At 37.2% G+C, this 23,817-nt stretch overlaps 1 protein-coding gene across 23 annotated transcripts in view; it reads left to right on the top strand.

Annotated features, from left to right (window-relative positions):
• CEP295 (centrosomal protein 295) overlaps positions 1-23,817 on the top strand; it is a 257,489-nt gene that overhangs the window by 154,513 nt on the left and 79,159 nt on the right. For all 23 annotated transcript variants that reach the window (XM_056794492.1, XM_056794503.1, XM_056794485.1 and 20 more), the window contains 2 exons: positions 604-744; positions 15,143-15,283. In XM_056794492.1, the coding sequence (XP_056650470.1) occupies positions 604-744; positions 15,143-15,283 (282 nt within the window). The remainder of the gene's footprint in view (positions 1-603; positions 745-15,142; positions 15,284-23,817) is intronic.

Here is a 23,817-nt window from a genome sequence, read left to right as displayed (position 1 = left end):
GTTCTCATACTCCCAGTCATCTCATTACTCAGATTTTATTGATGTTAGCCCATTTTAACTGCTGTGTTTTATTGTATTCTCAAAACTTTTGCATGCTATTTGTACCCTTATCACTTACTCCCACTGTAGTGTACATTCTGATAAGATCATGTATACCTCCAACAGTAGTGATGTCAGTGGCCACTGACCTTTTTCCATTGTTAGTAAAATACTTCTGCCTGGGAGATATGCCCACTCAGGATAGGTGTTACTATCCCCTTTGACAGAGAGCATTGTTTAATCATCAGAAGTAAAAAGTGGAATGTTTTTGCTAATGCAATAACTGGATTGTTTCTTCTTCCTTTCCTTTCGTAAATATAGGCATGCTATTTCTGTGGAGCTCCTAGAGTTTTGAGGAAAGAGAAGACAGTGGGGGGACATGGATCTTTTTCCATGAAAGTTTTTTTTTTTCAATTTCTCTTTTCTTTGCCAAATTCCCAGTTTATGTTTTCCACAGATATCAAATTGATAAATAGAGATGTTTTATTTAATTTTCAAAAATAATCATATAGTAAGCTGAAGCGTTTTTAAACTTGGTGATTTCTCCTTTAATTCATTATTCAGGCTTCAGAGTTTGAACATAGTCTCATAGAAGAATCAGAACTTTCTTGGAAGAACACTAGTAACATCTATATTATAGTTACAGATTTGAAAAAGCCTATCCAAGAGGACAACAAAATGAGTGAATTAGAATCTCATTTTCAGGTAAGGAGAAAAACTTTACCAATCTAATCACACACCATTTATATGGAATTACTAAATATAACTAAGAACCAGGAAATAAGTACATAGCCTACAGAACAAAGGCAGGAAAATCAAACCATCATGCTGACTTGATCTGCTACAAATTTATATTACAAAACCTCAACTGGGTTTTCATTGCTGCAAGGCAATCCTTTTACCTACCTAATTAACTCCCTATCTGATACCCTTCACAGCAGCTCTTCCAAACCCTTTCATCCCTTTTCAGATCTCCCGTATCTTCCTCTCCCCCTTCTCACTTCAGCTAAGAATCTTTCCTAATGTTTTATTGACAACATTGAGATCATTCCTCCTTTTTTCCTCCACCTCCTCATCTTACATCACCCAGATTCCTTCTAATTCTATCTCTTTTGTTCATGTCTCTTATGAATGAGGGTCCCTCTCCTTGCATAGGTAAACCTGTCTAAATCAACAATTGTTATGAAGCTCAAATGATAATACATGTAATTTTTTTTCCTTTTAAAAGTCCTAGATGATGTCTTCTTGGCCTTTTGGCTAAGGTCAAGTGTAAATGTTTTATATGTATTTCAGTTATTATTAAATATCCTTTTAGTTATATAGATCATTTCTTTTTTTTAATTTTATTGATTTAATTTATTAATTTAGAATATTTTCCCCACCATTACATAATTCATGTTTTTTTCCCTCCCTTCTTCCCTACCCCATGCTGTAACAAAGAAGGAATTCAACTTGGTTTTACATGTATCATTGATCAAGACCTATTTCCATTTTATTAATATTTGCATTATATTGATCATTTAGAGTCTACATTCCCAATCATATTCTCATAAAATGATGTGATCAAGGAAATGTTTTTCTTCTGTGTTTCTACTCCCACCGTTCTTTCCCTGGATATGGAGAGCGTTCTTTCTCATAAGTCCCTCAAAATTGTCCTATATTATTGCATTGCTGCCAACAGAGAAGTCCATTATGTTTGATTTGCCATAGTGTATGTACAGTTTTCCCCTGGTTTTTCTCCTTTGGCTCTGCATTAACTCTTGGAGGTCTTTCCAGTTCACATGGAATTAATTCCTCCAGTTCATTATTCCTCTCAGTACAATAATATTCTATCACCAACAAATGTCAAATAGATGGACACCCACTCAATTTCCAATTTTTTACCACCACAAAGAGCATGGCTATAAATGTTTTTGTATAAGTTTTTTTCCTTATTATCTCTTTGGGTTACAAACCCAACATTGGTATGACTGTTTCAAAGGGTGGACCATCTTTTAAAGCCGTTTGCACATAATAATTCCAAATTGACTTCCAAAATGGTTGGATCAATTCATAACTCACCAGCAGTGTATTAGTGTCTCAATTTTGCCACATCTTCTCCAACATTTATTATTTCCCTTCACTGTCATATTGACCAATAGGCTAGGTGTGAGGTGTTTCTCAGAGTTGTTTTGATTTGCATTTCTAGTAAGACATCTTGGGGGGTGGGGGGGAAGCTGGTTGGCAATTGAGAGTCAGGCCTATAGACAGGAGGTCCTAGATTCAAATTTGCCCTCAGACACTTCCTAGCTGTGTGGTCCTGCAAGTCACTTACCCCCCATTGCCTAGCTCTTACCACTCTTCTGCCTTAGAATCAATATACAGTATTGATTCCAAGAGAGAAGGTAAAGGTTTAAAAAAAAAAAAGATCCTGAGTTGGCACATTTACCAGGCAGAAGTATTTTACTGACCATGGAAAAAGAGCAATGGTTATTGGTCTCACCACTGTTGGAAGTATACATGATCTTATCAAGATGTATGCTACAGTCAGAATAAGGCAAATGTTTGAGGAAAAAAAGAGGCATCATGACGGGAAAGAATAGAGTGATGAGGTTACAAATAACATGAAAACGTTTTCAGAATACAATAAAACATAATTAAGACGGGCTAATATCAATGAAAGCTAATGACTGGGAGTCATTATGAAATGAAAGGGATGACTGGGAGTGTGAGAGCACAAATCTCCTTCTCCCTAATGAATGGAGATAACAGGAAGTGACAGAAATGTGTCAAATCATGCAGGCATGATTCTTCAGTTTTCCAAAGTACAGACTCTGGTACTTATTATGCCCGTTCTTTACAGTGAAGGTTTCTCTCTTATCAATGAAGTTTGTAATCATTTAGGTCTTAGGAGATGATCTTCATGAGTTGATGAAATTGAAGTTTGAAGGGCAAAGGCTAGGCTAATAGGGTTAAATTAACCACGTGCAGGATCACACGGTCAGATTGGAACCCAGGTCCTCTTGACTCTATCCTCTATGCCACCTTGATGCCCCCAAATTTTGTGATTTATCAAGGGATCTTCTGTATAATGAAATGACACAATCATAGTCTATTTGTACTTTCCTGACAAGGATCATTCTGATTTCTCCCAGGTGTGTGCGATTAGATTCAGTATGTAATTCTCAGAGCAGTATTTGGCTTGTAACTCAAATTTTCAAGACCACTTACTATTAATTATTATTCCTTAGACTAAAACTACCCTCACCTCCAAAAAATTTTTTAGTTTTCTTGATCTGTTTTCAAAACCTTAAGAATTTATCTGTATCCTGGGAAACAATTGTGTCTTTCCTGTCCTAGGTTGCAAATCCCATGATAGTAAGTCATGGATTTGATGGGGTTTTTTGTCATGGGGGTCTTTTGGGGTACAAAATGTTGAAAATCATGTTCTCAATATTTCAGTCATCACAATCCCCTTCTGCCCCACCTCGTGGGATTGGACAAAGGGATGGAGGAGAATCTTATGTCAGGATTAATACAAAAGTTTGTGATGGTACCTTGAAGGAGATTTTTGCCTAGAGAAAGCAGCTTGTGTGGACAGAATCCCTTTTCCTTCCCTTCCCCTACCTTCTACCCTTCATCACTGTCTACTGTTTGCTCCAAATAAAGCTGCTTTTTCTCTGCCAGCATCTCATCTAAGTCTCCTGTCTATTCTTTAGAGTGATTTCTGGGTTTGCAAGCTCCCCTAAAATTCCATTCAACACAGATGGGGCCAGATTCCAGAAATATAGAAGTGCTTCAGTTTACTCATGTGGGTAAATTTGAAGCCTTTTGTATACTTCTTAAAATCCCTGTGAGCAAGAGACCAGATAAGGACTGATAGATGCAAGAGAAAAGATTTGAGCCATCATCCACGAGCTGTTCATTTGTGTAAGTATCAGGGAGAGTGGGAAGGTGCACCCCGCTTTCTTTAAGCTTGTGTGAATGAAGGTCAGAGAAAAGCAGATGAGCAGAAAGCAGTGCAGTACTTGTGTATGGGTGTGACTGAGAAAAAGAGATAAGTTAGTGAGAGAGATAAGTCAGGATAAAGGGGATTTCTTTTTTTTTTTGGCATAAATTCTATCATTCTTTTTTTTTAATTTGGTCATTTCCAAACATTATTCATTGGAAACAAAGATCATTTTCTTTTCTTCCCCCCTCCCTCCCACCACCTCTCCCATAGCCCACACGCAATTCCACTGGGTATCCCATGTGTTCTTGACTCGAACCCATTTCCCTGTTGTTGGTATTTGCATTAGAGTGTTCATTTAGAGTCTCTCCTCAGTCATATCCCCTCCACCCCTGTAGTCAAGCAGTTGCTTTTCATCGGTATTTTTACTCCCACAGTTTATCTTCTGCTTGTGGATAGTGTTTTTTAGATCCCTGCAGATCGTTCAGGGACACTGCATTGCCACTAATGGAGACAGCATATGGTAGGGTTTTGGACTCTAATCCACTCTGCTATTAGCTTGCGTTTTATGGGTGAGTTCATTCCATTCACATTCAGAGTTATGATTACTAGCTGTGTATTTCCCAGCATTTTGATTTCTGTTCCTTTACCTGCCTTTTCTTCTTTCACTATTTCCTTCTACACCAATGTTTGCTTTTGAACAGTCCCCCTTGTTCCCACCCTTATTTTACTTCCCTTTCTACCCCACTCCCTATTTATCCCCCCCTTATTTTCCCTATAGTCTTTCTAAAATTAACCCCCTGCTCCCTCCCTCTCTTGTACTGCTTCCCTCCCCACCAGACCGTTTGTTACCCTTCTACTCCCCTATAGGGTGCAAATCTATAATCTGCCCCCAATGGATTGGATTGTTTTTCCCTCTTTGAGTCACTTTCAAAGCACATACAAGTTGAGTATTTCCTGTCTCTGACCTCTTTACCCTTCCAGTGTATTGATGTTCTTCCCCCTCCCACCATGAGCTTCTTTATGACATATAAATTTACCCCCATTTGTTTCTTTTCCCATTTCTTTTAATATTAACCTATTTTTAAGCTCTAGTTATATATATATATATATACATATATATATGCATACTCATGCGTATGTATTTTTGCATGCATATATCTATATACCTATTTATGTCTTGTCCTTTCATCCTATACAGTTTGTTGCTGTTCCCTCTAAGTATACTTCTTTTTGCTGCCCAGGTAATAACAACAGTTTTTAAGAGTTACCAATGACCTCTTTTCTTATAGGGATACATATCATTTTAACTTATTGAGTCTCTTAAAAAATTTTTTTTTGTTTTTCCTTTTTTCCCTCTTTTTTAATTACCTTTTGATGATTCTCTTGAGTTCTGTGCTTGGACATAAAATTTTCTGTTCAGGTCTGATCATTTCTTTATGAATTCTTGAAATTCTTCTATTTTGTTGAATGACCATACTTTCCCCTGTAAGAATATAGTCAGTTTTGCTGGGTAGTTGATTCTTGGTTGTAGACCTAGTTCCCTTGCTTTCCGGAATATCGTATTCCATGCCTTTCTTTTTTTCAGTGTGGATGCAGCCAGATCCTGAGTTATCCTCACTGTGGTTCCTTGGTATCTGAATGGCTTCTTCTTGGCAGCTTGTAATGTCTTTTCTTTGGTCTGATAGTTCTTGAATTTGGCTATAACATTCCTGGGTGTTGTCAGTTGGGGATTAAGTACAGGAGGTGATCTGTGGATTCTATCAATCTCCACTTTTCCCTCTTGTTCAAGGATTTCGGGGCAGTTTTCTTTAATAATTTCCTGTAATATAATGTCCAGGCTTTTTCTTTTGTCATGGTCTTCTGGTAGGCCAATAATTCTTAAATTGTCTCTCCTTGAACAATTTTCTAAATCCTCTGTTTTGTGAATGAGATGCTTCATATTTTCCTCAATTTTTTCATTCTTTTGGTTTTGTTTTATAGTGTCTTGCTGCCTTGTGAGGTCACTCGATTCTAGTTGTTGTATTCTAGTTCTTAAAGACTGGATTTCATCCTTAGTTTTTTGGTCGTCTTTTTCCTTTTGGTCGGATTTTCTTTGGAGGTCATCTTTCATCTTCTTCAACTCATCTTTCATCTGCTTTGCCTCATTTTCCAGCTGGTTGATTTTGGCTTTCAAGACACTATTTTCTGTTTCCAGATGACTTATCTTAGTTTTTAAGTTCTTTTCCCAATTGTCTTCAGCCTCTCTTACTTGTGTTTTGAATTGCATTTTGAGTTCTCCCAAAGCCTGTATCCAATTTGCTGGGATTTCTGATTTTTCCTTTGCTGGGTCCTCCCCCTGTTTCATTCGCTCTTTGCTCATTACCTGTGCAGAAGCTGTCTATTGTAATTTCTTTCTCCTTTTTCTGTTGTTTGCTCAAGTTTGCCCCTTCTTTGCTCCCCTTCTTTGGCTGTGCTCTTGCTCCTCTCATTTTGTTTTGGTTTTGGGGCTGTCAGTCTCCCCTCTTGGAGCTTTGTCAGATCTCTTGGTGTACAGTCTCTAGGGGAGGAATGTTAGCTTCCCTGTCCTCTGGAGGCTTTTGATTGGATTGAGTTCAATTGGGTTGGGCTGTATGTGGTATGAAGCTCTGAGGCTCTGAAGACTCCTGGAAGGCTGGGCCGCCCAGGCTCTCTCCAGTTCTCTCCAGCTGCTTCTCCGCTGTCCGCAAGTGCCTTTGCCCATCTCCCTAAACTCTAAGGAGTTCTGATGGAATTCTGTTTAACTGGATTGGTCTGGATGTGCCCTGAGGCAATGGTGAGACTGGAGCCCTGGAGGGACCCATCCATGGCCTGCTTCTCCCTGGCTTCCTCCCCGCTGTCCAAGCTGGATGCTCTGAGCCTGGCGCCCAGCTGCTCACAAGATAGACCCTCCAAACCAGCACCTTTGCCCGCTCAGAGGTTCCCGCTGCTGCTGGGGGCTCAGCCCTCTGGGTTGGGGGAGAGGGGTCCTGGGACCTTAGCTCTACCTTCCCCTTAGCCCTGAGTATTCTTGGATTCCGGCTTTTGGGGGGCGTACCTTTTGATTTGAGTCCGGAAGGAGGGTTCCCTGCTTCTGTCCTGTTGTTCAGATTGAATTTCGGTGCCCTAGGAGCATTCAGTCTGTATTGGTAAGGAAGGGTCTTCCACAAGGTCTGAACTTTTGCTGCTTGCCAAGCTGCCATCTTGACTCCACCCCCTCTTTTTTTTTCTTAAAAAAATTTTTTTTAACATTATTTTATTTGGTCATTTCCAAACATTATTCATTGGAGACAAAGATCATTTTCTTTTCCTCCCCACCCCCACCTCTCCCCTAGCCAACGGACGATTCCACTGGGATGTGTTCTTGGTTCGAACCCATTTCCATGTTGTTGGTATTTGCATTAGAGTGTTCATTTAGAGTCACTCCTCAGACATGTCCCCTCAACCCCTGTAGTCAAGCAGTTGCTTTTCCTCGGTGTTTTTACTCCCACAGTTTGTCCTCTGCTTGTGGATAGTGTTTTTTCTCCTAGATCCCTGCAGATTGTTCAGAGACATTGCATTGCCACTAATGGAGAAGTCCATTACCTTCGATTGTACCACAGTGTATCAGTCTCTGTGTACAATGTTTTTCTGGTTTTGCTCCTTTCGCTCTGCATCACTTCCTGGAAGTTGTTCCAGTCTCCAAGGAATTCCTTCACTTTATTATTCCTTTTAGCACAATAGTATTCCATCACCAACATATACCACACTTTGTTCAGCCATTCTCCAATTGAAGGGCATCCCCTCATTTTCCAATTTTTGGCCACCACAGAGAGCGCAGCTATGAATATTCTAGGATAAAGGGGATTTCTAATGAGGAACTTTGAGATGAAAGTAGGAATAATAAGGCTGGGTGGACTAAGAGAATGAAGTTGAGCTTCCAGGCTGGGAGGGACAGAAAATGCCTCAGTTTCTAGTACCAGGTACAGATACAACAACTATGATTAGGTAATCTGAGCTGGGATCTTGTTGAAAGCCTGTGTATGTTCAAGCTGAAAGGCAGTTTTCAGGGTGGGAAAAGGAAATATCCCCCCTGCCCAAAGTTTCCTGTATAGATACAAAATAGCTTAAAGGTGCACCTGAGCTGGTCAGTGAGGTTGTGATCTAGAAAGGAATATTGATCTGAACTGAGATAGCAGTGGGCTGAGATCAATAATTGCTAGATCTGAGCTAAATTTTTAAATTAAAGATTTCATTCACATCTCTTACCTCTTCCTTATTTATTTCTTGGTTTGATTTAGCTAGGTCTGAGAGAGGAAGGTTCAGCCCTCCCCTCTACCACTACCCCTCCCCCCCCCGCCTCAGTATAGTTTTACTATCTATTTCTTCCTTAAGCTCCAATAGTTCCTCCTTTAAAAACCTGAATTCTATACCATTTGGTGCAAACATGTTGAGTACTGCTATTTCTTCATTGTCCATATTGACTTTTATCAGGATGTAATTACCTTCCTTATCTCTTTTTATCAGATCAATTTTTACTTTGACTTTGTCAGATATCATGACATTGACTCCTGCCTTCTTTTTCTCAGTTGATGCCCAATACATTTTGCTCCAGCCTCTTACCTTTACCTCATGTGTGTCTACCTGCCTAATGGGTGTTTCTTGTAGACAGCATCTGGTAGGATTTTGGTTTCTAATCCACTCTGCTATCTGCTTCCATTTTATGGGTGAGTTCTTTCCATTCACACTTAGAGTTATGATTGCCATCTGTGTATTGCCCATCATTTTGATTTCCTCTTTTAATCCTGCCCTTCTTTCACTATTTCCTTCTACACCAGCTTTTAATCAGTCCCCCCTATTCCCCACACTAATTTTACTTTCCTTTCCACCACCTCCCTTCTTATTCCCCTCTTAATTTTCTTTAAGGTTTATTAAATTCCCTCCCTTCTCTCTTTCCCTCCCTTTTGGTACTCCCCACCTCTCTACTCTCCTTGGTTTTTACCTCTCAACTTCCCTGTAGGGTAAAATAGAATTCTATACTCCAACGGATCTAGCTGCTCCCTCCCTCCTTGATTCACTGAGAGTAAGGTTTAAATATTACCTATTGGCACTCTCTTCCTTTCCTTCTTATAATAGTATTCTTCCTTTGGCCCCCTCCAATGCACCTCTTTATGTGGTATAATGTATCCCATTTTTCTTCTTCCTTCAAGTTTTCTCTTGGTGTCATCTTCTATTCCCATCCCCCTGTTTTTTTTTTAAATATCATCTTAAACCATTTAATACCTGAACCTCTGCCTTTCAATAATTCTTCTATCTACTATGATAGTGAAAACAATTTTTAAGAGTTATAAATATCCTTTTTCCATATAAAAAGTTTGACCTTACTGAAGCCCTTAAACATTTTTCCCCTCTTTCTTCTTTATCTTTTCATGTTTCTCTTGAAGCTTGTATTTGGACATCAAGTTTTCCATTTAGTTCTGGTCTTTTCTTTAGGACTACTTGGAAATCCTCTATTTTGTTAAATGTCCATACTTTTCCCTGGAAGTATATGGTCAGTTTTGATGGGTAAATGATCCTTGGTTATAGACCCAATTCTCTTGCCCTTCTGAATATCATATTCCAAGCCTTGAGATCCTTTGGTGGGGAGGGAGAACCTGTGTAATCCTGATTGGTGATCCTTGATATCTGCATTGTCTCTTTTTGGCTACTTGCAATATTTCCCCCTTAGCTTGCAAGCTCTTGAATTTGGCAATTACATTCCTTGTGGTTGTCTTTTGAGAATTTAATTGGAGGATGATCTATGGACTCTTAATTGGTCTATTTTGACCTTTTTTTCAAGAATATCAGGGCAGTTTTCTTGGATAATTTCTTGTAGTATGATGTGAGCCTCTGTTTTTTTTTTCTAGGTTTTCTGGTAGACCAATGATTCTCAAATTGTCTCTCCTACATCTATTATCCAGTTATGTCATCTTCTCAATGAGATATTTCCTGTTTCCTTCTATTTTGTCATTCCTTTGACTTTGATTTATTGATTCTTGTGAGATCATTAGCTTCCCCTTGCCCAATTCTATTCTTTAAAGGCTGGTTTTCAGCTAAGATCTTTTGATTTTCCTTTTCTATTTGGTCTATCCTGCTTTTCAGCTTCTAGCAGTTCAATTTATTTATTACTTTATGTGATTTCTGTCTTTCTTTTTAAACACTTATTTTCTTTTTTAACTATTTCCCACTTTTCTTGTCAAGTTTCTTATATCTTTCTTACTTGGTTCATGAATTCCTTTTTCAGTTCCTCAAAAGCTTGTAACCAATTTCCATTTGGGGGGAAAGTTTGGATGCATTTGCTTGTTTGTGTCTCTCTGCTGTCATTTCTGAGCTCTGCTGTTTTTCACCATAGAAGTTATCCAGTGTCAGAGACTTTTTCTTATTTTCTTTGGAAGTTGTAGACTGTAGTTCTTGGGTGTTGGTGGCCATTACTATGTTAGTTTTTTCTACCCTTCCCAGCCAGGAGTTTGAGTACAGAGGGCAGGCAGGTCTCTGTGTATTGCACTACAGAGTGGTTTTTGCCCTGAGGCTATTTTTCTAGTCTCTAGCAAGTGTGCTGTGGGCAGCCTCTCTCTGCCCCATTGCTATGCTTTCCTTAGCCTTGCATTTCAAGTCTCACTCCCCTCAGGGGTAAGTCTGTGGTGCCCTTAGCCAGCTGCTGAGATCCTAGAGACTACCCAGCTCTCACTCTGATTCTGGAGCTATAGTAGTATCAGGGAGGGGGTGACCAGATCATGCTTTGGTAGGTGTAATTTTACCCACTCATAGCATGGAAATGCCATAACCCTGCCTATCTTCAAGACTGCACACTATGGTAGAGCCCCTTCACACATGTGATTTTCATTTTTGTCCTTTTGAGGTACTTTATATCAGTTGGTTATGAGAAGGAGAAGTCCTTTCCTTCTATTCTTTAGCCATCTTAGCCAAAAAGTCTAAAACACTTCTCCTTTTTAATTAGAATCAGGTCCTAAATTGCAATTTCCCTTGTCATTTTCTACTCATGTTAAATAAACTTTAAAGTAGACCAAAAATTTAGATATTTGAAATTTATTATGCCTTAATTACCATGCTTAAAAACAAAAGAATTCTGGTTCTTTTAAATAATAATTTACAATCCCTACAAAAATAGTAATTAAAAAAAAGAATCGAACATGATCACCCAGAATTTATGACTGGATAGCAAGTGTGCTATATAATACTTGGGAAAAATCAGAATGAACTGTGTCAGAAAGGTACAAATAGACTGTGATTGTTCCATATCATCACACAGAAGATCCTTTCATAAAAAACAAAATTGGGGGTCAGCTAGAGTGAATAGAAGGTAGAGTGAGGAGAACCTGGGTTCCAATCAGCCCCAAAGAATTCCTATCTTTGTGACCATGGGCAAGTCACTGGAGCCTATCTGCCAAGCTCTTGCCTTTTTGTCTTTGAGTTTAGCAACTTATGAAGAAATCTCCTAAGACCTAAATGATTACAAACCTCCATGACAGGAGAGTACCTTCACTTCTAAGACTGTGATTAATAAGTACCAAAGTCAGTACTTTAGAAATCTGAGGAATCTGGCCTTCATGATCTGATTTTAGGTCTGACACATTTCTGTCACTTCCTGTTATCTGCATTCATTGGGGAGAAGGAGAATTTGTGCTCTCACACTCACAGTCATCCCACAACTCAACTTTTATTGATATTAGCCCATCTTAACTGCTGTGTTTTATTGTATTCTGTAAAGATTAAAATTTAGGGAAGACTGAGGCAGGTAGAAATTTGTTTCTCTCTGCAAGGAGTATTATATTTTTTTAGAGGTTTATTGAAGATTAGGGATTAAAGAAAATACAGGATAAGAGACATGTGTCCAGGCCATAGAGAGGCCTAGACACAACCTCATCTACGTTATGAAGAAAGCCAGGCCTGCCCCAAAACGGAAGTCCAAGAGTTGAGAGAGCCCTCAAAAGCCTTTGAATCAGCTTAAATACCTTCTCGATCTCGGCCCAGGTGAGATTACAAGGCATTCTGGGGAAGTGGAGCAAAGGCTCATGGGGATTGTAGTCCTGTATTCGAGTCTATTTTTTACATTCCGCCATTTGATCGTTTGAAAAAATTAATTTTTTTCCAAAGGATCATGAAAACATAATCAATTTAAAGATTACAATAATTTGAGGATAAGAGAAAGAAACGAATAAACCCAATAATTACTGGATGCATTGACAGAAAGCCAGTTAGGGGGCAGTCCCCTTTGGCATGAAAGTATGCATGCAAATAAATGTTCATTAACCACACCCAAAGTTCATTTTTGTGCAGCTTGTGGTCTGGAGGCTTCTTCATGATGGCTTCTCCAACAGTTCAGTTCTGGATTCAGAGAGGTAGCATCTTCTTTACCTAAAATTCTTCTCAAAAGGAATTTAAACTTTGCAATTTAAATAATAATATTTTTTTACATTCCCCCCATTAAGAGGGTGATTAAAAAACCGGGATCACTTAGGGATGCATGGCTGAGGTATATGAATCAATTGGCAAGAGATATTAAAAAGACATCAGAAAAATCAAAAAGAAAAGAAAAATTTCTGGATGAAAATATAGGCTATCAAAGTCTTATGTGTAAAAATTCCAAGTAAAAGAAAAATAAATGTATAACAAGTCCTTGAATAAGGGCCCAATCAAAATGATCTAAGCAATGATGCATTTACCCAGTCAGTAGCCAGGACTACAGAAAGGTACCACATTATGGAAGGCAGAAAAAAAAGGGACCAGATTATATAAGCCAAGGTTCCGGGAGCCAAGTTTGAGGTACTTGGTAGAATGTGGAACAAGGAAGACCTGCTTTTAACACATATTAAACAGCCGCAACCTTGAACCCCAAACACGTTCAAGTCCTCTTTGTCTAGGCTCAAAGTGACATCAATTTCACCAGGATCGGTTGGTCTCCTTGACCTTATGCTCTATTGGCACTATGCAGTGGCTCTTTTGTGTATATATTGTCCTGGAATCAGACAGAATCATTAAGCAAAGTCCCATAATTTATTTAAATAATTAGTGGAATCGTTTTTATAGTCACAAGCTTTTTAGGGCATGCATTAGCAAATGTATTTCAAACTTGTAGCACTGAAAAGTCAAAAAGTTAAAGAAAATCTTAATGCTGGTGACATGTGCTTCAAATATAAAAAGGAGAGAAAAAATAATTTAAAAAACTGAAAAAGTATATTGCTCATGCAAGAAAAATATAATAATAAGAGAGCTTTAAAAAATTCAAAAATATAGCTTATAATCATTGACACTGTGTCAGCTAAGAAAATATAAAATGCAAGGCTTTCTCACAAAAAATGAGATCCATTTCCTCTTAATATCTGGCCATGCTCCACTGTGAGTAGAAGGCAAATGAATTGAACAAGGTTAACAATTTTTCATTTTAAAAAATACAGTAGTACAAATATGTAGATATCAATATTCCCAAAATTCTCAATAGCCCAATTAATACAATAGCAAACAAACACACTTTCATATTTCACATAAGTTGCTGTATGACATTTTTTAAAACCTATGAATTGATGGACATTTGTCACAATTTTTACAAACATAGCAATCTTTCAACCTTGGTATTTAAACATATTTTTTAAAAAAAGTAAAACTCATCTTGGGCTAAGAACATAATCAAGATATCTAGATATCATTCTGGTGCAAGTAAAGTAGTGAGCTGAAGAGTATAAATAAAGGGGTGCTCCTTTTGGAGGCTTATAGGGATACAAATGCCCTGAGATTAACTGCCCAACTTCCATTCACATATTTAGAAATGCGGGAAGGTTGGGGGGTTATAAAATGTATTTCACTTCAGCTAATGGGCCTTAGGGCAGGCAAAAATAACCAGATTGTAAAAAAAAATTCCAAAAATCATATTTTAAAAACCCTTAAAATCAAATCATTTGAGGTATTTAGCACATTAAAATTTCCAAGGTTGTTAATACAATTATAACCAGTTCTGAAGTCCATCTATCCTCAGCAAAATAGAAAAAAGGCTGTTTTTTCATATATGGGCTTATTCACAATAATATTTGTTCAATAGTTATAGGGGAAAAACAACAGAATTTTAAAACAGTACATTTTAATAAAAAAAACACCTTATTTTCTGTTTTAGAATCAACATCAAGTATTTCTATTGTATCAATTCTAAAATCAATCATGACTCAAAGAAATTCCTGTTCTATGCTTAAGCATAGGTCAAAACCCTTTCCATTGTTTAGCAAAAGGTTTCTGTCCTACAGTAGTCTTAAGTAGGGAGGAGAAGGATCCTCAGTTCTTACTATCGGTAGGAGATTTTTTTTTAAGTATGAAATTTCCAACATTCATAAGTCTAAGAAATTTTAAGGTTTACAATTCTCAAAACTTTTTCATGCTATTTGTGTCCTCACCACTCTATTCTTTCCTTTCATGATGCCTATTTCTTTCCTGAACCATTCACCTTATTCCCAGGGTAGCATACATTCTGATAAGAACATGTATACTACCAATGGTAGTGAGTCCACTGGCCAATATCCTTTTTCCATGGTAAGTAAAATACTTCTGCCTGGGAGATGTGAGCACTCAGGATAGCTCTTGCTATCTATCCCCTTTGAGAGAGGGCATTATTTAATCATCAGAAGTAAAAGTGGGTAGGCGTGAGGGTGGGTAGCTGGGTAGCTCAGGGAATTGAGAGCCAGGCCCAGAGATTGGAGGTCCTGAGTTCAAATTTGACCTCAGGCACTTCCCAGCTGTGTAATCCTGGACAAGTCACTTAACCCCCATTGCCTAGCCCTTACCAATCTTCTGTCTTGGAACCAATGCCCAGTATTGATTCCAAGATGGAAGGTAAAGGTTAAAAAAAAAAAGTAAAAAAGTGGAAGGTTTTTACTCATGAAATAACTGGATTGTTTCTTCTTATTCTATTATAAATATGAGCAGGCTATTTCTGTCAGTTCCTGGAGTTTTGAGGAAGGGGAAGATAGAGAGAGGACATAGTTCATTTTCCTTTAATTTTTTTTCAACTTCTCTTTTCTTTGGCAATTTCCCTGTATAGATTACCTTGTTTATTGAATATAGGAGGATAAATATTTCTTTTCTTTTCAGAAATAGTTTTTTACTCAAAAAAGGAATTTTTATACTAGGCAATTTCTTAAGTAATTTCTTCTTCAGGCATCAGAGTTTGAAGATAGTATCATAGAAGAATTAGAGCTTACTTGGAAGAAGACGAGTAACATCAGTATTGTAGATGTTGATTTGGCAACACATAACCAAGAAGAAAACAAAATGAGTGAACTGGAATCCAATTTTCAGGTAAGAATAAAAACTTTACCAATCTAATAAAAACTCCACTTATTTGGCATTCTGAAATACACCAAGAACCAGAAAATAAGTACTTGTTCTCCTGAACAAAGGCAAGAAAATCCCACAATCATGTTTATTTGATCTACTTCAAATTTATATTGTATAATCTCAACTGGGACTTCATTGCTGTAAGACAATCCTTTTACCTACCTAATTAACTCCCTATCCCATACCCTTAACAGCAGCTCTTCCAAACATTTTCTTCTCTCTTCAGATCTCCCATATCTTCCTCTTCTCCTTCTCACTTTACCTGAGAATCTTTTTTCCTATTTAATTGAAAAAATTGAGGTCATTCATCCAGAGCTTCCTCCTTCTCCCTCCACCTCCACATCTTATATCAGTCAGATTCCTTTCAATACTATCTCCTCTTTGAATCATGTCTCTTATGAATGAGGGTCCCTCTGCTTGTGAAGGTAAACCTGTCTACAGCAACTGTTATATAGCTCAAATATGATAATGTGTCAGTTATTTTTAAATGCCTTTTTACTTCAGCAGACCACTTCTACTATTTAATTAGAATCAGGTCCTCAATAATTATTTCCCCTGTCATTTTCTCCATATTTTAAATAAATTGTAAGACCAAAGGTTAGGTTATACTATATCTCAAAATTACTATGCCTTAATGACTATGTTTAAAGGCAAAAGGAATCAAATTCAGTTTAAAAATAATTTATAATCTATACAAATAGTAAATTAAAATACATTAAAAGAATCCAATAAGATCAGGTATGTTTCATAACTGGACAGTAAGTATGCTTTAATACTTGGGAAAATTCATAATTTAACCTTGTCAGAAAGGTATAAATAGACTGATTGTGTCATTACATCATACATAAGACCCTTTCATAAAACAGAAAATTTGGGGACAGCTAGGTGAAATAGAGGGTAGAGAGTCTAGACTACCTGGGTTCCAGTCTTCCCCCCAAAATTCCTAGCTTTGTCAAGTCACTGAAGCCTATTTACTGAGCCCTGGCCCTTCTGTCTTAGAGTTCAGCAACTCATGAAGACCATCTCCTAAGACCTAAATGATTACAAAGCTCCTTGACAGGAGATTAACTTCACTGCTAAGATTGAGAATAATAAATACCAAAGTCAGTACTTTAGAAATCTGAAGAATCTGGCCTGCATGATCTGACACATTTCTGCCACTTCCTCTATTATCTCCATTCATTGGGGAGAAGAAGAATTTGTGTTCTCACACTCCCAGTTATCATATAACTCAGCTTTCATTGATATTAGCCCATCTTAATTTCTGTGTTGTATTCTGAAAACTTTTTTTCATGCTAATTGTGCCCTCACCACTCTTTTTCTTCCTTTCACGATGCCTCCCTCTTTACTCAAATATTTGCCTCATGCCCACTGTAGCCTCCATTCTGATAAGATCTTGTATACCCCCAACACTAGTGAGACCAGTTGCCACTGCACTTCGGACATCAGCCAGATTCCTTTTAATACTTTCTCTTCTCTGAATCATATCAATTATGAATGAGGGTCCCTCTCCTTATGAAGGTAAACCTATTTACATCAACAACTGTTATGCTCAAATATGATAATGCAATTTGTTTTCATTTTTAAAGTCCTATATTGACAGGAAAGTACCTTCACTGCTAAGACTGCAAATAATAAGTACCAAAGTTATTCACTTAAAAATAAACTTAAATATCTGAAGGAACCTTCAGGCTAAGGTGGCTACAGTATAGGAGGAACTTCACGACTCTCCCTACTACCGATCACAACAAAGCATCTCAAAAGGACAAACCAAATCAGACAAGGGAAGGGCTCTGCTGGGGGACACAGACTTGAAAGTAGGCAGATTTGGACACTTCGACACTACAAGGGGGTAAAATCACACCTACCAAAGTGAGAGCTGATCACACTTCCCCCACACCACCTACAGCACCAGAATCAGAGTGAGGACTGGGACAATCTCTAAATTCTTGGGTGCTGGCTGAGGTCACCACAGTCTTACACTTGAGTACAGTGCAAGGCCTTGGAAGCGAGTCGTGAGAACTGAGGCTAAGGAATGTGTAGTGTGGGAGCGAAGACAGAGCAGAGATAGGTTTCCCACAGCGGACACTGTGGAGCCTGGAAAAATAGCCTCAGGGCAAAATTGCTCTGTAGCGCATTACACCAAGAGCTGCCTGCCCTCCTCACTCAGATTTCTGCTGAGAAGAGAAGATAAATCTAACATAGAAATGGCCACTAACACCCCAAAACTACAATCCACATGTACCAAAAGAAGTAAGATACAACAGAGAAAGCCTTTGACACTGGATAATTGCTATGGAGAAAAGGAGCATAGTACAGAGATGACAGGAGAGAGTGACAAGCAAGCAAACACATTCAAACTTTCAAAAAAATGGTAATTGGTCATAAGCCCTTGAGGAACTAAAAATTGAGTTTAAGAATGAAGTAAGAAAGGAGAAAAACGGCAAGAAAAGTGGGAAATAGAAATTCAAGTAATTCAAAAAGAAAAATAACACTTTAAAAAACAGAATCTCCAACTTGTAAAAAGAAGCACAGAAATCACATGAAGTAATAAGCAAACTGGAAACCTGTTGGAATGGATGAAAACCAGTCTTTAAAGACTAGAATTGGGCAAGTAGAAGCTAATGATTTCATAAGACAATAAGAATTAATAAAGCAAAATCAAAAGAATGAAAAAATATAAGGAAACATAAAATCTCTCATTGAAAAAATGACTGACCTTGAAAACAGGTCAAGGAGAGACAATTTAAGTATCATTGGTCTACCAGAAAACCTAGAAAGAAAGAAAAAAAAAACAGAAGCCTTGACATCATTATACAAGAAACTATCCAAAAAAGTGCCCTGAACAAGAGGGAAAAATAGACATTGAAAGAGTCTGTAGATCACCCTCTACATTAAATCATCAAATGATAACCCCCAGGAATGTAATTTCCAAATTCAGTAGCTTCCAAATCAAAGACCAAAAGGCTTGGAATATGATATTCAGAAGGGCAAGAGAATTGAGTCTACAATCAAGGATCACTTACCCGTAAAAATTGACTATATACTTCCAGAGGAAAGTATAGACATTTAGCAAAATAGAAGATTTCAAAATATTCCTAAAGAAAAGGCCAGAAAGAAATAAATGGAAAATTTTATGTACAAATACAAGTTTCAAGAGAAACATAAAAAGGTAAACAAGAAAGGGGGGGGATGTTTAAGGGCTTCAGTAAGGTCAAATTCTTTATATTCCTACATGGAAAAAGGATATTTGTAACTCTTAAAAATTGTTTTCACTATCATAGTAGATAGAAGAATTATTGAAAGTCAGAGGTTAGGGTACTAAATAGTTTAAGATGATATATTTAAAAAATGGGGGATGAGAATAAAAGATAACACCAAGAGAAAACTTGAAGGAAGAAAAAAAATAGGATAAATTATACCACATAAAGAGGCTCATGGGATGAGGCCAGGGGAAGAATACTATTATAAAAAGGAGAGGAAGAGAGTGCCAACAAGTAATACTTAAACCTTATTCTCCATGGAATCAATTCTGAGAGGAAGGAGCAGCTAGATCTATTGGGGGTACAGATGTCTATCTTACCCTATAGGGAAGTTGAGAGGTAAAAACCAAGGAGAGTAGAGAGGTGGGGAGTACCAAAAGGGAGGGAAAGAGAGAAGGAAGGGAATTTAATAAATCTTAAAGAAAAATAAGAGGGGAATAAGAAGGGAGGTGGTGAGAAGGAAAGTAAAATTAGTGTGGGGAATAGGGGGGACTGATTAAAAGCTGGTGTAGAAGGAAATAGTGAAAGAAGAAAGGGCAGGATTAAAAGAGGAAATCAAAATGATGGGCAATACACAGATGGCAATCATAACTCTAAGTGTGAATGGGAGGAACTCACCCATAAAATGGAAGCAGATAGCAGAGTGGATTAGAAACCAAAATCCTACCATATGCTGCCTACCAGAAACACAAATGAGGCAGGTAGATACACATAGAGTAAAGGTAAGAGACTGGAGCAAAATGTATTGGGCATCAACTGAGAAAAAGAAGGCAAAAGTCACGATCATGATATCTGACAAAGCCAAAGTAATAATAGATCTGATTAAAAGAGATAAGGAAAGTAATTACATCCTGATAAAATATAGACAATGAAGAAATGGCAATATTCAATATGTATATACCAAATGGTATAGAATTCAGATTTTTAAAGGATGGAACTTAGGGGAAATAGATAGTAAAACTATACTAAGATGGGGTTGGGGGAGGTCCTGAACCTTCCTCTCTCAGATCTAGATAAATCAAACCAAAAAATAAATAAAGAAGAGGTAAGAGATGTGAATGAAATCTTGGAAAAATTAGAGTTAATAGATATATGGAGAAAAATAAATAGGGACTAAAAGAATACACCTTCTTTTCAGCTGCATATGGTACATTCAGAAAGATTGACCATGTCCTAGGTAATAAAAACATTACAAACAAATGCAAAAAAAGCAGAAATAACAAATGCAACCTTATCATAATGCAATAAAAATAATAATTAGTAAGGGTACATGGAGAAGCAAATCAAAAATTAATTGGAAATTAAATATGATTCTCCTAAATTTGTTGAAGAACAAATCATAGGAGCAATTAATAATTTCATTGAAGAGAATGACAATGAGGAGACATATAAAAATCTAGGGGATGTAACCAAAGCAGCACTCAGGAGAAAATGTATATCCCTGAATGCATATATCAAAAAATCAGAGAGGGAAGAGGTCAAAGAATTGGGCATGAAAATTAAAAAAACTAGAAAGAGAACAAATTTAAAATCCCCAGATAAAAATCTAAATTGAAAATTCTAAAAATTAAAGGAGAAATTAATAAATATGAAAGTAAAAGAACTATTGAATTAATAATAAATAAGACTAAGTGCTGCTACTTTAAAAAAAAAAGAAATAAAATAGATAAAGAACTTGTTAATGTAATTTTAAAAAGGGAAAGAATAAAACCAAATTAACAGTACCAGAGATGAAAAGAGCAACCTCACCTCTAATAAAGAAGAAATTAATGTGTAAGGGTAAAAAGTTGGTTTGACAAAATATTTATGAGTAAAAAAGATTGTGGTCTTCAATTATAAAACATTAACTCATAAGTCAAAAGGACCATTAGCAGCTTTTATTTACAACAAGGTAGAGGTATTAAAGAGGGAAATATAGGAAGGAGATAGGGAAATGTCTATCATACCACCCTAAGTGCTGCTCCAGTGAAGTCCAGCTCAGCACCTAGCAAAGGCTCCCTTAAGTTCCGATCTCCTTGTGGAAGTCTCAATAGTGTCTTCAGCCAGAAATCCACCAATGAAAACCTCTTCCTTGAGCCCTAGTCACTCACCCAGCAAACATCTCTGGCACAGAATACTCAAGCCCAGGATAATTTGAGGAAAAGTGACTACCTCTAAGAATATCACTTCAACCTGGCTCACCAATGCAGAATGAATGAATCAGTTCATTGGCTTGGCCTTTTACACCCCTTTTTCCATGTCACTTTCTGTCTCTCCCCCTCTTCACAGGAACCAATTGCAGCCTTTCAATTTGCCTAGCACTGCCCAAGGTGGGGGGGGGGAGGGGAAGTGGGCAGTGGCCTTTGGAGGTATGAGATTTCTCTAGTAAGTGACATGTGAACTCTCTTACTTAATGACTAGCTAAGTACTACATACAGGCACTTGAAGTCCTTGATTTGATTAATTTAAAATAGACAAAGGGAGAGTCAATTCTATCTTCACAAGGTAATTATTAAGAACTACTTTGCCCAATTGTGTGGCAACAAATATGGCAATCTGGGTGATATGGATGAAAATTTACAAAAATATAAACTACCTAGATTAATAGAAGAGGAAATAGAATACTTAAATAATCCCATATCAGAAACAGAAATTGAACACGCCATCAAAGAGCTCCCCAAGAAAATATCCCCTGGGCCAGATGGATTCACAAGTGAATTCTACTAAACATTTTAAAAATAACTAATCCCAATACTATATAAACTATTTGACAAAATAAGCAAAGAAGGAGTTTTACCAGATTCCTTTTATGACATATGATACTGATTCCAAAGCCAAGCAGAACAAAAACAGAGAAAGAAAATTACAGACCAATCTCCTTAATGAACACAGATGCAAAATTCTTAAATAGAATACCAGCAAAAAGACTCTAGCAAGTAATCATGAGGGTTATCCACTATGATCAAGTGGGATTTGTACCAGGAATGCAAGGATGGTTTAATATTAGGAAAACCATCCACACAATTGACCATATCAACAACCAACCCAACAGAAATCATATAATTATCTCAATAGATGCAGAAAAAGTCTTTGACAAAATATATTCCTATTGAAAACACTAGAAAGCATAGGAATAGAAGGGTCTTTCCTAAATATAATAAACAGTATATATCTAAAACCATCAGCAAGTATCATCTGCAATGGGAACACTAGGATCAGGAGTGAAGCAAGGATGCCCATTATCACTTCTATTATTTAACATTGTACTACAAACACTAGCAGTAGCAATCAGAGATGAAAAAGAAATGGGTGGGATTAAAATAGGCAATAAGGAGACCAAACTATCACTCTTTCCAGATGATATGATGGTCTACTTAAAGAATCATAGAGAATCAACCAAAAAACTAGTTGAAATAATCAACAACTTTAGCAAAGTTTTAGGATACGAAATAAACCCATACAAATCATCAGCATTTCTATATATTTCCAACACAACTCAGCAGCAAGAGTTAAAAAGAGCAAAACTCCATTAAAAATCACCCTAGAATGACAGCAAAGGAAAGTAATGAATGCTGGAGGGGATGTGGCAAAGTAGGGACACTAATTCGTTGCTGGTGGAGTTGTGAATTGATATAATGATTCTGGAGGACAATTTGGAACTAGGCCCTTTGACCATAGCACTGCTGGGTTTGTACCCCAAAGAGATAATAAGGAAAAAGACTTGTACAAGAATATTCATAGCAGCGCTCTTTGTGGTGGCCAAAAATTGGAAAATGAGGGGATGCCCTTCAATTGGGGAATGGCTGAACAAAGTGTGGTATATGTTGGTGATGGAATACTATTGTGCTCAAAGGAATAATAAAGTGGAGGAATTCCATGGAGACTGGAACAACTTCCAGGAAGTGATGCAGAGCGAAAGGAGCAGAACCAGGAAAACATTGTACACAGAGACTGATACACTGTGGTACAATCGAAGGTAATGGACTTCTCCATTACTATCAATGCAGTGTCCCTGAACAATCTGCAGGGATCTAAAAAACACTATGCACAAGCAGAGGATAAACTGTGGGAGTAAAAACACCGAGGAAAAGCAACTGCTTGACTACAGGGGTGGAGAGGATATGACTGAGGAGAGACTCTAAATGAACACTCTAATGCAAATACCAACAACATGGAAATGGGTTCGAATCAAGAACACATGTTCTTGATTCCCAGTGGAATCGCGTGCCAGCTATGGGAGAGGTGGTGGGAGGGGGGAGGGAAGAAAAGAAAATGATCTTTGTTTCCAATGAATAATGTTTGGAAATGACCAAATAAAATAATGTTTAAAAAAAAATCACCCTAGACAATATAAAATATTTAGGAATCTATTTGCCAAACAAACACAGGAAATATATAAACCCAACTACAAAACACTTCCCCACAATTAAAACTAGACCTAAATAACTTGAAAAACATTAATTGCTCATGGGTAGGATGAGTTAACATAATATAAATGACAATTATACTCAAATTTATTTATTCAGTGCCATACCTGTCAAACTACCAAGAAACCTCTTCACTGAATTAGAAAAAAATTATAACAAAATTCATTTGGAAGAACCAAAGATCAAGAATATCAAGGGAAATAATGGGGGGGAAAACGTGGATGATGGGGACCTAGCAGTAGAGGATCCTAAACTGTACTATAAAGCAGTGATCATCAAAACAGTATGGTACTGGCTAAGAGGCATAAGGGAGAATCAGTGGAATAAACTTGGGGTAAATTACCTCAGCAAGCTAGTGTTCAATAAACCCATAGATCCCAGCTTTTAGGACAAGAACCTACTGTTTGACAAAAGCCGTTGGGAAAATTGGAAAGCAGTATGGGAGAGTTTAGGTCTAGATAAATATCTCACACTGTATACTGAGAGAAATTCAAAATGGATCAATGACCTAAATATAAAGAAGGAAACTATAAGTAAAATAGATGAACATAATCATATGGCTGTGAAATCTATGGGAAAGAAAAGAAGTTAAGACCAAACAAGATATAGGAAATATCACAAAATATAAAACGAATAATTTTGATTACGTTAAATTAAGAAGGTTTTGTACAAACAAAACCAATGCAACCAAAATTAGAAGGGAAGCAACAAATTGGGGGAAATATTTATGACAAAAACCTCTTACAAAGATCTAATTTCTCAAATTCATAAGGAGCTAAATCAATTGTACAAAAAATCAAATCATTCCCCAATTGATAAATGGGCA

Source organism: Monodelphis domestica, chromosome 4 (genome assembly GCF_027887165.1).
Source record: "Monodelphis domestica isolate mMonDom1 chromosome 4, mMonDom1.pri, whole genome shotgun sequence".
In the NCBI taxonomy this organism is placed as follows: Eukaryota; Metazoa; Chordata; class Mammalia; order Didelphimorphia; family Didelphidae; genus Monodelphis; species Monodelphis domestica.
Note: the sequence above shows the minus strand (reverse complement) of the source record. Positions and strands in the feature narration are given on the sequence as shown.